The 10,923-nt window shown below is 37.3% G+C and overlaps 1 protein-coding gene across 1 annotated transcript; it reads left to right on the top strand.

The window, feature by feature from the left end:
* The first annotated feature begins 8 nt into the window (after positions 1-8).
* Positions 9-5,639, top strand: LOC142133406 (glycoprotein integral membrane protein 1-like). The gene is made up of 4 exons (XM_075194454.1): positions 9-51; positions 2,031-2,161; positions 2,341-2,504; positions 3,986-5,639. Exons 3-4 carry the CDS (start codon positions 2,344-2,346, stop codon positions 4,092-4,094), a joined length of 270 nt encoding a protein of 89 aa, XP_075050555.1. The 5' UTR covers positions 9-51; positions 2,031-2,161; positions 2,341-2,343; the 3' UTR covers positions 4,095-5,639.
* The last annotated feature ends 5,284 nt before the right edge of the window (positions 5,640-10,923 follow it).

The following is a 10,923-nucleotide window of genomic DNA, read 5'->3' as shown; positions in this document are numbered from 1 at the left end:
TCCCATGGAACAAAGATGTCTCATTTACCTTTCCAAATGCCCCAGAATCCGGTAAGATGGCTTCCCCCCTTCTTTTATTTGCAGGTTTGATTAATTTTGTTAAATTTTTAGCTCTGGGCCGTGTAAGAGTCATGAAATCAGTCAGCGTTTCTTCCTGAATTAAAGGATTTTGCATTTACACTTCCCTTGTCCCAATTCAGCTACCTTCTTTATTGCGTATGTAACTCTGGGCTTCTGAGCACCAGAAACAGTCACAGCTGACGTGGTTTGTGACCAGCATGAGCTGTACAATGTTCATCTCCAAGCACTGTACAAAGACACCTTGACATGTAACATCTAAGAGGAGATTGTTTCAAAACTCCTCCCAAGGCACATTTTGTCATCAGGTCTTCATCAGGAAGGTTGGCTTCATGTGATCAGAAGTGTTTAGTTTAGAGAGCATCCATTATAAACAGGTATAACCATTTTATATACAGCTCTAATTAATATGTTGTCTTAATGTTTTTAGCATTTGTTAAGTAGTATAATTGTATGCAACAATCCCACCAAGAATACTCTTTAATATTACTCTTATGTTATATCACTTAATACAGTGATGATATCTGTTAGTGTACCACTGCTTTTCATGTAATTAAATCAAGCTGGTGCACGTCCTCACTCTATTGAATGAAAATGGATAAGCGCCAATCAAAATAGTGAGCCTTTGTCTGTCTGGACCAATAAGGAGATGCAAAACCCAATAAATGAATACCACCAAGTCTCTGAGAACAAACTAGTGGTATGGTTTTTTATGGGGTTTTTTTTTGTTTTGTTTTTCCCTCCCAAATGAAAAGACCTAAAACATGATCAATGAATAACATACTACCACATTTTAGGGTTTAATGTGAATAAGCTCAGCAACAGTGAATAAATCAGTTACATGATATATATAATCCTAAATCCAATGAATATATCCAAACCAAGAATAAATAATACACATTTCTCTAGTAAATATAACCAAGACCATAATGTATATAGTAAATGAAAATAAAATGTTTGAATGTTCTTTTTGAACTCGTGAGACTAATCCTTTTGAAAGGTAACATCTCTTTTTAAAAAAAAAAAAAAAAACATGAAAAAAGAGTTTAGTGAATCTGAATACTGATTTGCAGCCAAGAAAAAAATAAACGTAACCTTATAGTAGGTTCAGGGACCTGTTTGGAAAATAAATAAAATTTAGGTGATTAGTATAACACTTACTCTAGAGAGATGAGAGGGTGAAGCCAAAAACTATTTGTCTCTTATTATTTTGGGAATGGCATTCTACTAAAATAGCATGTGATGTACTCTGAAGAGATGCCAAGTACAAGCAAATTTAATAATTCTTCTTGAGATGTTTTATGATTTTATTGTTTTGATTTTACAGATCATGTAAATAAAATAATACAGATTTCTTGGTGTGAATGTGACATATAAGTTAGCCTCTGTTAAGACCCTTTAAAGCTGTGTATAATTGTTACTTATTTTATAATGTATGTTCTCTTTATATAAACTCCCCTCTGATTACATCAAGCCTTCCTAACAAAGTCCCGATGATGAAATGCATTAGAGGGACTTATCTGCCATACATTTTGAAACCTCCTTTTAGATGTTACATGCGACTGTTTTCGGACAGTGCTCAGAGAGAACATCATACAGCCCATGCTGTGGAGATAAGTGCTGCTTTTATATATTTCTGGTACTTCTTTATTGGAATGTGTTCTACCCAAGAATATAACCCTTTTCTATGTTTCATGTTAGAGTTCTATAAATAATTAGTATGCTTACTATATGCTTTTTTTGCCAGTAGTGGACAAGTCGGTAACAAATTTAAAATCGTGTCATATTAGGTGATGTGATTTATTTGTAATTGTGTGGCGTCAAATTGGTAAGATCAAACATGATGCAAAGTAGCAAGATAACTTGTATATTTATTTAATAGTTGAGTAAGCCCTTCCTCTATAAATAAACCGAGCTGTAGTAATGATATATTATGTTATTTGAACCAGCAGGTGACAGTATTCCACAGCAGACTACCAGGGAATACAACATTGGGCAGAACACAACACTTGAAGAGGAGCAATTTCCTGGCAAGCTCCCAGAAACCCCAATCCGAGCAGTGATTCCAGCATCGTCTTATAAGGTGATGTAATGTCTAATGCTTAGGTTACATTTTATTTTGTTGACTGTAATTGAGGACTGGTTTTTCACTTGTTTGATACCATTAAAAGAGCATGTCAGTAGTGCATGTGTTGTTGGTCATTCAAAGAAACCCATCTAAATTGATAACAAAGCTTTTGAATAATGTTTGTTTTATTTTAGGTAATGTGCCAGTTTGCAGATGAGGTGAGGGAGAAGTTGTGCCACATATGGTTCGTTCTGTATCCCATCTTGGTTAACCTCCTACAGGTTGTCATTTTTGGAGTGATAGGAGCTGCTATTGTACTGGAGCTTCTCAAGATCGTGTATCCATTGAGAGAGCAAAAGTAAGTCCTAATTTATGCTCCTGATCGAAGGCAGAGTGGGATGTAGTATCCAAGACGTTATTTTTGGCACCATCCTTTCCTCTTAACGTCCATAGGGGGGTATTTAATTGACAGTGTTACTCAGCGCAGCCCACGCCCTGTTATCGTTAGTATGGTAATTTTAACGTGGATTTCTGCTTGCGACTTTCAGAGCTGCAAGCAAAAATCGGCGTTGAAATTACTGTATGTTTTAACAGCAACAATGCACACTATTACCATAATAACAGTAATAGTGTGCGGGCCGCGTTATTTTCACGAGTAATGCTGTCAATTGAATTCTTCTTATAGACTTTTATATGGCATCATTTTTATTAGTAATTGGTAGTTGTAACATGTTTGAACCACACTGTAGAAACCCCTTGATGTCTTACCTTGCCTTTTTATATTTTAGTTTAGATTTTTATTTATTTTATTTGTTTGGTATGGCTGAAAACAGACTACATAAGACCTAGTTTGTATCAAAGTACTGAACCATAAATCATCATTTTAAAAGAGAAGTATCTTGAGAAAACTTTTATCTGTTTTTGTAGCATTACAATTTTGCAGTGTCTTTAGTAACTTTATTATTTTTAGTTTCATAATGTCTGCATGTTCTGACTTTTAAACTGGGTGTGTGCTGGCTATGTATGTTTAATGTGTTAAGCAGCACTCCATTCAATGCAATGAAATGACAAAATGTGATAAACACATGAAAAGCACATAAACAACAGATGTACTTTTAGATGTGCAGGGTATGGCACTGGGTTTTAGACTCACTATCAGCCTGAACCCTCCGCTGCTGTTAGTACTATGTTTCTCTGTCCTGTATAGAACTCTGCTTATGCTAGCCACCAGGAAGTAGGGGCCCTGTGTTTTACACTAGCTAACAGGAAGAGGTGTATGCTAGCCATTAGCAAGGGGGTCTTCCCCTCAATCCTCACTTTTGTCATATATAGTTTCCTGGAACTTACAAATATGAGTGTGTTCAGACCATTCAATGATATGAATAGAAATGTCAAATTCCCTCTCCATCAGAGTAATTGGATGTGACTAAGCTTATTTTTGTTATTGGTGCCTCCTTACACCCCCTATATATTGTTTAAGTACAACTTATTGTAAAGGCTGCAATGACAGCCCAAACCTTCCACCATCTTTTACATGTTTCAGAGACAGCTTGGGAAATACTGCAAGACATGGAGTGAGGGGAGGCGCTGACTTATATGCTGTCTGGAGGTCATGTTTTGTTTGACTGATCTCTACCTAAAGTAAAAAGAAACCTACCTATTGTAAAGGCTACCATGGTGCATATTTAGCAAAAGAAATTTACAGTATGAACAATTCACACTTTTTGAAATATGTAACTGTTATTTCAGTTTAATGTCGTAACTTCTAAAATTAATGCAAAATATAATTGTATAAAGCTTTTTTTTTTTTTTTTTTTGTTTTTCTTTTGTTCTTTGTAGGGCAATTCTACAGTCCAGTGATCTTGAGGATTCTCCTAAGTTTGTTCCTTTGATGTTCAGCAACACCAAGACTATGGAGAAATCCCAGGAGACAGGAAACCTTCTATGAATCTGGATTTTGGCTTTTTTTTGTCTCCATTCAATGGTTAGAGTTGGATTTCCTGCATCCATCTGTAAATGATGTTCAGGTGACCAGCTTAAAACGCCTCCTAAATTATTGTGGGAACGCCTCACATACTGACAGACGGTTAAGCTCAGAACTGCCCTCTTTCTAATGGCTTGAGCACATAGGCTAACGGATGGACAAAACCTTGTACTTCAAGACACGTTGCTGTATACTGTGCTATGCAGTTTCCTTGGTGTTAAAGATTTTAAATGCGGCAGGCAATGTCAAAATTGACAGAAAATAAACGCGTGTCAGAAAGTGTTCTTGTAGGTCAATTTGCTTATATTTGTTGGACTGTCAAAGCATGTTTTAATAAGCTTTTTGAATGTGTGTTAAATGCTTTAAATTAACGCCTGTGTATATGAGAGGCTAAGAAACTCCTACCATATTGTATGGATGCCCTACACTACAGAATACATGTAAGTCCTTTTTATGCACAAATTTCTTATATGAAACAAAAACACTCATACTTTGAGACACATTTCCTCAGTGCATTTAATAATTTATGGAAAGGATGAATCTTTGTCCTTCCAACATGTCTGTTTTTATTTCTCAAGCAAAAAAAAAGACACCTGCTGCTTTTGATAAGAAAACTTATGAAAAAAGTTATACTCTGAAAACAGTTTGACTATTTTGTGCTCAAAAGTGTTTTTTATATGTTGAATTTCATATTCAATTTTAATTGAATCTTCCATCTTCTCAAGGCATTTTAGCCAGATATATTTAACTTTTATCAAATGCAATCATGGTGAGGGGTAAGCTATAGGTCACCATTTTGTGCCATGCATCTTTTAAGGACTGGAAACTAATGTAGAATCTTTGGAATTGACATAAAGTACTATGTCTAAATAATACAAATTCACTTTCAGTACTTTAGGATATAGATTGTATTTTCACAAGCATTTTTGTATTTATTTTTTTATTGATATCCAGCCAGAGATATTTCTGTATTAGCATCTTGAACACTATAGATTTACATAGGCTTCTTTTGATTGAGGCATAGTTTGAACGATTCTAACACTTAACACATCCAAGACTGTTTAAATATATTAAAATAGCAGTAAATGTCGAGACAATCCTATTTATTTGGATCAATCTACAAATTGCGTATTTATAAATTCTGAATCCTGTAACTTATAATCTAAAAATCACATAATTTAAGGTGGCTTCCTCCAAAAACAAATGATTGACCCTGTTCTTTCCTCAGGAAGTTGTAATACATAAATATTTGCTGTGGTGTAAGGGCTACATCACAAATTGAATATGTTGCGCCTTAGTAATAAAAATGAACATGAGGAAAGTCTCATTTTGTTTCATAGTTCATATTACATCATCATATTTTTTTATTTTTTACATTCTGAAAAAAAAAAAGCTAAATAACCAAATGTGATTCATTTTTGTTTTTGAGTCATTTAATCATTTTCTGTTTTGTTTAAAGAAAATCAAAAAGAAAATTGAAATTAATAAAAATGTTTTGTATTCGCATCACTACTTTCAGTTTTCTTTCCAAGTTGTCACTTAGGGGGAGATTCAATTAAAAAAAAAAAAAAATATGCGCGATGTGTCTCTAACGGCCATGAAGACAACTATTTTGTTTTGTTTTGTTTTTTTAGTGAAATATCAGCTCATTTTTCGTTGTGTCCCATAGAGCTGCGAGCAAAAACGAGCATATATTTTTACCATTTAACGGTAAAAATGCGCAGCCACGATGTTCTTAGAAACAATGCATCTAATTGAATCTCCCCCTTACTGTGTTATATATGCTTTATCAATGATCCCTTCAGCAAATAATGTTTCTACTGCCTGATCCTAATTGTTTTCTAATGCTCTAACACCGAACTTGCCAAAATCCTGGTCCTCCAAGGTCTCTCTGCAGACACTGCTTTGCATGGGCAGGGTGTCTGACTAGGGGGTTTAAGCACTGGTGAAACAGTCTGACACAGATTCTTTCTAAATATTTTTTAATTCTCTGGCCCAAACCCCAATGTTGTCCTACTTCTTCCTGTTATTGGCCACCACACAAACCACTGTCCTATGACAGGAATATCAATCACAAATAAAATAGCCTTGGGATGAAATAAGGGACAGTGAAATTCTATTGAACAACAAACTTGGCAAGTATGCTTATTAACAAATTGCAGAGACCACATAAATGTATTGTCCAATATTTGCCTTGGACAAATATAAAGTTAGTGTACATTTTTATAAATTAATTAAATAACTCCAATACAAGCAAGAGACACTATTGTGATCAGAGGTTACTTTTTTGTTTGTTTGTTTTTTTTTTAAATCTACTCATGTACTCATGGTATCAAACTGGAAATTAGCCGAATCATGGAGCTCCATTTGAATACCACTAACCTACATGGTGTGACATTTTTCCCTCCATCAAAGTACAGGCCCTAAGTGGTTGTGGTTTCGTATAAGCTATGTACTTTCAGCCTAAAGATCAGACTCAAGAACATGAACTGTGTGTAAAAATGTTTTACCCAAAACAGGTTTATCTTTAGAAATGTACTAGCTGTCTCCAAAAAAATGTGTTGTTCCATTGAGTAAAAATATATGTAAGCGACAGGTTTTATTTTTTACCTGTTCTCACACAACTTCAGGACAGAGGTTCTACATCCACCGACCCATCTCCTGTTGTTAGAAACTTGAAGGGGATTAGCTTCACATCACATTGCTACTTTTTGGCAGTCCAGCTTCTGACGACCTGTTTCTTTCCAGTAGCTGTGGTGATACAGGTTATCTATGCTTTAGCTGGCTTAACCAACAGTGTGCATCATGTACCCAAATGTTCAGAAAGATTATTTTAAATTTTTCTACCATGTGCAGAAATAAGTGGTTTACTTACACTACACATGGGCACAGTTAGTGAGACCTCAGCAAATCTTTGCTGGAAGGAAACCTAATACTATTAGTTATAGTAATTTAGTTTGACTAATTGTGAATAATAAAAGTGACACTGATCAACTTTTATGTGCTTTTTATATATAGATTTTTAATTATTTTTTTGTAGTTTTTAACTTGAGGAGGAAACCTAGTGTATTATTTATTAATAATAATAATAATAATATCATTTATTTGTTAGGCGCCACAAGGTATCCGCAGCGCCGCACACAGTACTAACAGTAGACTATACAGGGTGAATCCATACAGAACAATGAACAAAAAGTACCAATACTTCAGAAACTCAGACTAGTCATATGCAGTAAAGACGGAGCGGAAGAACAGGTATGGAGACAGGAGGGGAGGGGGCCCTGCTCATACAAGCTTACATCCTAAGGGAGGGTAAACAGACCAGGCACAAGAGGAGCCAGTTGAGGCAAGAGGAGAGAAGGGAGGCCGAGCTAAAGGGAGGAGATGGGGGTTAAGTAGATGGTTCGTAGGCTTTGAGGAAGAGGTGAGTTTTGAGTGCACGTTTGAAGGAGCACAGAGTAGGAGAGAGACGGGTGGAACGAGGGGGTCGTTCCAGAGAAGGGGGGCTGCACGGGAAAAGTCTTGGATTCTGGAGTGGGAAGAGGTGATAAGAGTGGAGGAGAGGCGGCGGTCGTTGGCCGAGCGCAGGGAATGGGCAGGAGTGTGAATGGAGAGGAGGTTAGAGATATAAGGGGCAGTAGAGTTGGAGAGAGCCTTGTAAGTGGTGGTGAGGAGTTTGAAAAGGATTCTGTAGGGGAAGGGGAGCCAGTGTAAGGCAAGGCAGAGAGGGGGAGGCAGAGGAGGAGCGGCGTGAGAGGAAGATGAGTCTTGCGGCCGCATTGAGTATAGAGCGGAGGGGGGAGAGACGGGAGTGGGGGAGGCCAGTGAGGAGGTGGTTACAATAATCTAGGCGGGAGATGATGAGTGCGTGGATGACAGTTTTGGTGGCATCCTGAGAGAGAAAAGGACGGATGCGGGCGATGTTGCGTAGTTGGAAGCGACAGGCTTGGGCAAGGGAATGAATGTGGGGGGGCAAAAGAGAGCGAGGAGTCGAGGGTGACACCCAGGCAGCGAAATTGGGTGACAGAGGAGATAGTGGAGTTGTTAGTGTATATGGTGAATCTCCCCTATTGCCAGCACTAAAGAATCTGCTGTAAACTGGGTCTAATAGAACTGTTCCAGTTACATGGATCGTGTGCTTCAAAACATAGGTCCCACGCTTGTATATAGATGTAATCTAACAATTTCACTGAATACTAAATGATGCATTTTAGAGCAACTGTAAACAGTTCTTTGAGTGGAGTTTGCTTTATTTGTTGAACAGTTTCTTTATATACCAAAAATATTCACTTTTGCTTTACTCTGGATTTGATTTGTTTTGGTTTGTTTTATATCCTGATTTCTGTTGAGTGTTTATAAACTCTTGTTTTGTTTTTCACTAGAGATCTTTTTCACATAGATTGCCATGCACAGTGCTAGTATTTCATGGGCTTTTTTTAAAATAATGAAAAAGTTAATAAAATAAGCACAGATTAATCTAGAGCTTAATAAATAAATATGCTCCTTAATTTTCAGGTATCTGCGGTATAAATAAGGTAGAGGTGGAGTCAACCACTTGCAGCCTTCTTTCAATCAGAGTGAATTGCTCTCTAATACACCTAGAACATTGAAAGTTGTGCAGACAGCAAAAAAAAAAGACGAATTGGTCACTGGAATTAGTCCTACTTTCATTTACTAAAAGGCATCAAAAATAAAAATGTCTGTTATAATGGTGGCACTCTAGGGTTCACAATAATTCATTTAAGTTTTAGAATGCTATATTTAAAATTATTTTATCTCCAAACTAATAGTTTGGAGATTAAGTTCTTTTAAATAAATTAAGTAAAGCATTATACATTTTAATGAATTATTGTGTGCCTGCATTATAAGGGACTTTTTCTGCCTTTTGATATATATTACTTGTGACAAGTAACACTGCCATACTATTGGGAAGCACCTCTCACAAATTTCCATACAAGAATGCGACACTAATTTCTATTACCATCACATATAGAAAACTGAGTGAGGTTCATATTAGACTTAACAGCTTTCGGTGCAAAAATTAACAATTTTTGTTTCAAAACATTTACTAAAAGGCAGCTGCAGCTAAACGTTCTCCTTATCTCTAAGGCGTTTCATCGCTTATTTTATTTAAAGGTATAGAGTATGTTTACAGTTACACATCACTTTGCCCCAATGCATACATCTTTATTATAAGTATATATAATCTTACACATCCCTACTTTTGAAAAATTAATTTCAGGGAGATTTTTCCAGTAGATGCCATGCATTGTAGGCTAGCTTTACATGTGGGCAAATCTAGTGCCACTCATATATCATGCACAACCAAGTGGATTCTATAGCACCATGGGGGTTGTGTTTAGTGCAGCAGAACTGAACGAAAGATTATTTTAATTTTACTAGAAAAAAAAAACCACACCATTGAAATTACTGCTATACAGTTTGATAAATAACATCTCCCATGTAGATAATGAGGGTGATAAATAGGGCTTTTTCAGTGTGATAACTGTTTTATCGTGTTAATAGGGATTGCTACATAAAAGGAAAAATAATTATTATAGAGCTTATTGAGTCACGAGGATCCTCATTCTTGCTGTTTACTGATATGTCACATACTGGCCAGTGCGCCTGTGGTAGCCTAGACTCACGCGTTATGTTGTATCGTGACATATGCATATAAAGAAACAGCAGGGATCTGAGAGGTTAGCCTATCTTGCTGTGAGATAATGCAGTAAACTAGTAGCGTCAAAATTAAAAACAGGTCCTCCAAAATAGGTAAGCAATTATAATCCGAAGAAAGTCCCAAATTCTACCAAAACAGTGGATAGACGGTAAGTACGCAAATCCAAATGTCCTGTACTAAATGACAGTCACATTCCAAAGGGACCAGAAAATATCTAAAAAATTGTGAGGTATTCCAATATACTTGCAGTTATGAGATCTCCCTTATAATTGTGATAAACAGGGTAAGCGCTGGTTGGCTTCTTGATAGTAGTCGGTGTAGAGGAAGATGCTCCTTGTACAGTGTCAGGTGAAGAGAGTCGACGTGCGTTCCACTGCAGAACGCACACGTCACTTCCGCTCTGCAAATCCTGTCATGCTGTCACACTCGGCTCCCCGGGCATCTCCACCCGAGCCTTTAAACAGTGACTATCACTTTAAACCAATCTTCTTAGTACAGGCTGTCAGCCACGGCTTGCACCTGTGTGTTAGTCAGTTCTGCCATTGGTCAGCCTCCCTTTATAAGGTCGCTCCTTTCACCTTCTCATTGCTGGTTCTTCAAGTCATACCTGACCTGATTCTGATGCCTCCTCCTTGTCCTGCTTCATCGCTGCTGTGTGTCTGGACTCCACTGATCTCTGCACACCTGTTCCACTGCCTGTGGTATCGTTATGATCAACACCCACTACCTACTCGGCCTGCGGTGCTGACTACTGCTGTCTTGTTCCACATTCTGTGGTAAGCTGTTCTTCATCACTGCTGTGTGTCTGGACTCCATTGATCTCTGCACACCAGTTCCACTTATCCATGGTAATCGCTGTGATCAACGCCTGCTATCTACTCTGTCTGCACCTCTGACTACTGCTGTTCCGTTTTACATCCTTGTGGTAAGCTGTGGCTCATCGTTGCTGTACATATCTGGACTCTGCTGATCTTTGTGTACCTGTATCACTTATCGTGGTGGTCGCTGGGATCAACGATTGCTATCTACGTTACCTGCACCGTTGTCTACTGCTGGCTCGTTTTACATCCCTGTGGGGATCGGTGGTTCATCGTTGCTGCATATCTGGAT

This window comes from Mixophyes fleayi, unplaced genomic scaffold (assembly GCF_038048845.1).
Source record: "Mixophyes fleayi isolate aMixFle1 unplaced genomic scaffold, aMixFle1.hap1 Scaffold_3792, whole genome shotgun sequence".
NCBI lineage: Eukaryota > Metazoa > Chordata > Amphibia > Anura > Limnodynastidae > Mixophyes > Mixophyes fleayi.
The sequence above is the reverse complement of the archived record's forward strand: the minus strand, read 5'-3'. Positions and strand labels throughout refer to the sequence as shown.

Bases quoted from the DNA above. Each gene is read 5' to 3' on its own strand.
- LOC142133406 (XM_075194454.1), top strand. From the start codon at position 2,344: ATGTGCCAGTTTGCAGATGAGGTGAGGGAGAAGTTGTGCCACATATGG. The intron at 2,505-3,985 runs GTAAGTCCTAAT...TGTTCTTTGTAG, and splicing joins TATCCATTGAGAGAGCAAAA to GGCAATTCTACAGTCCAGTG.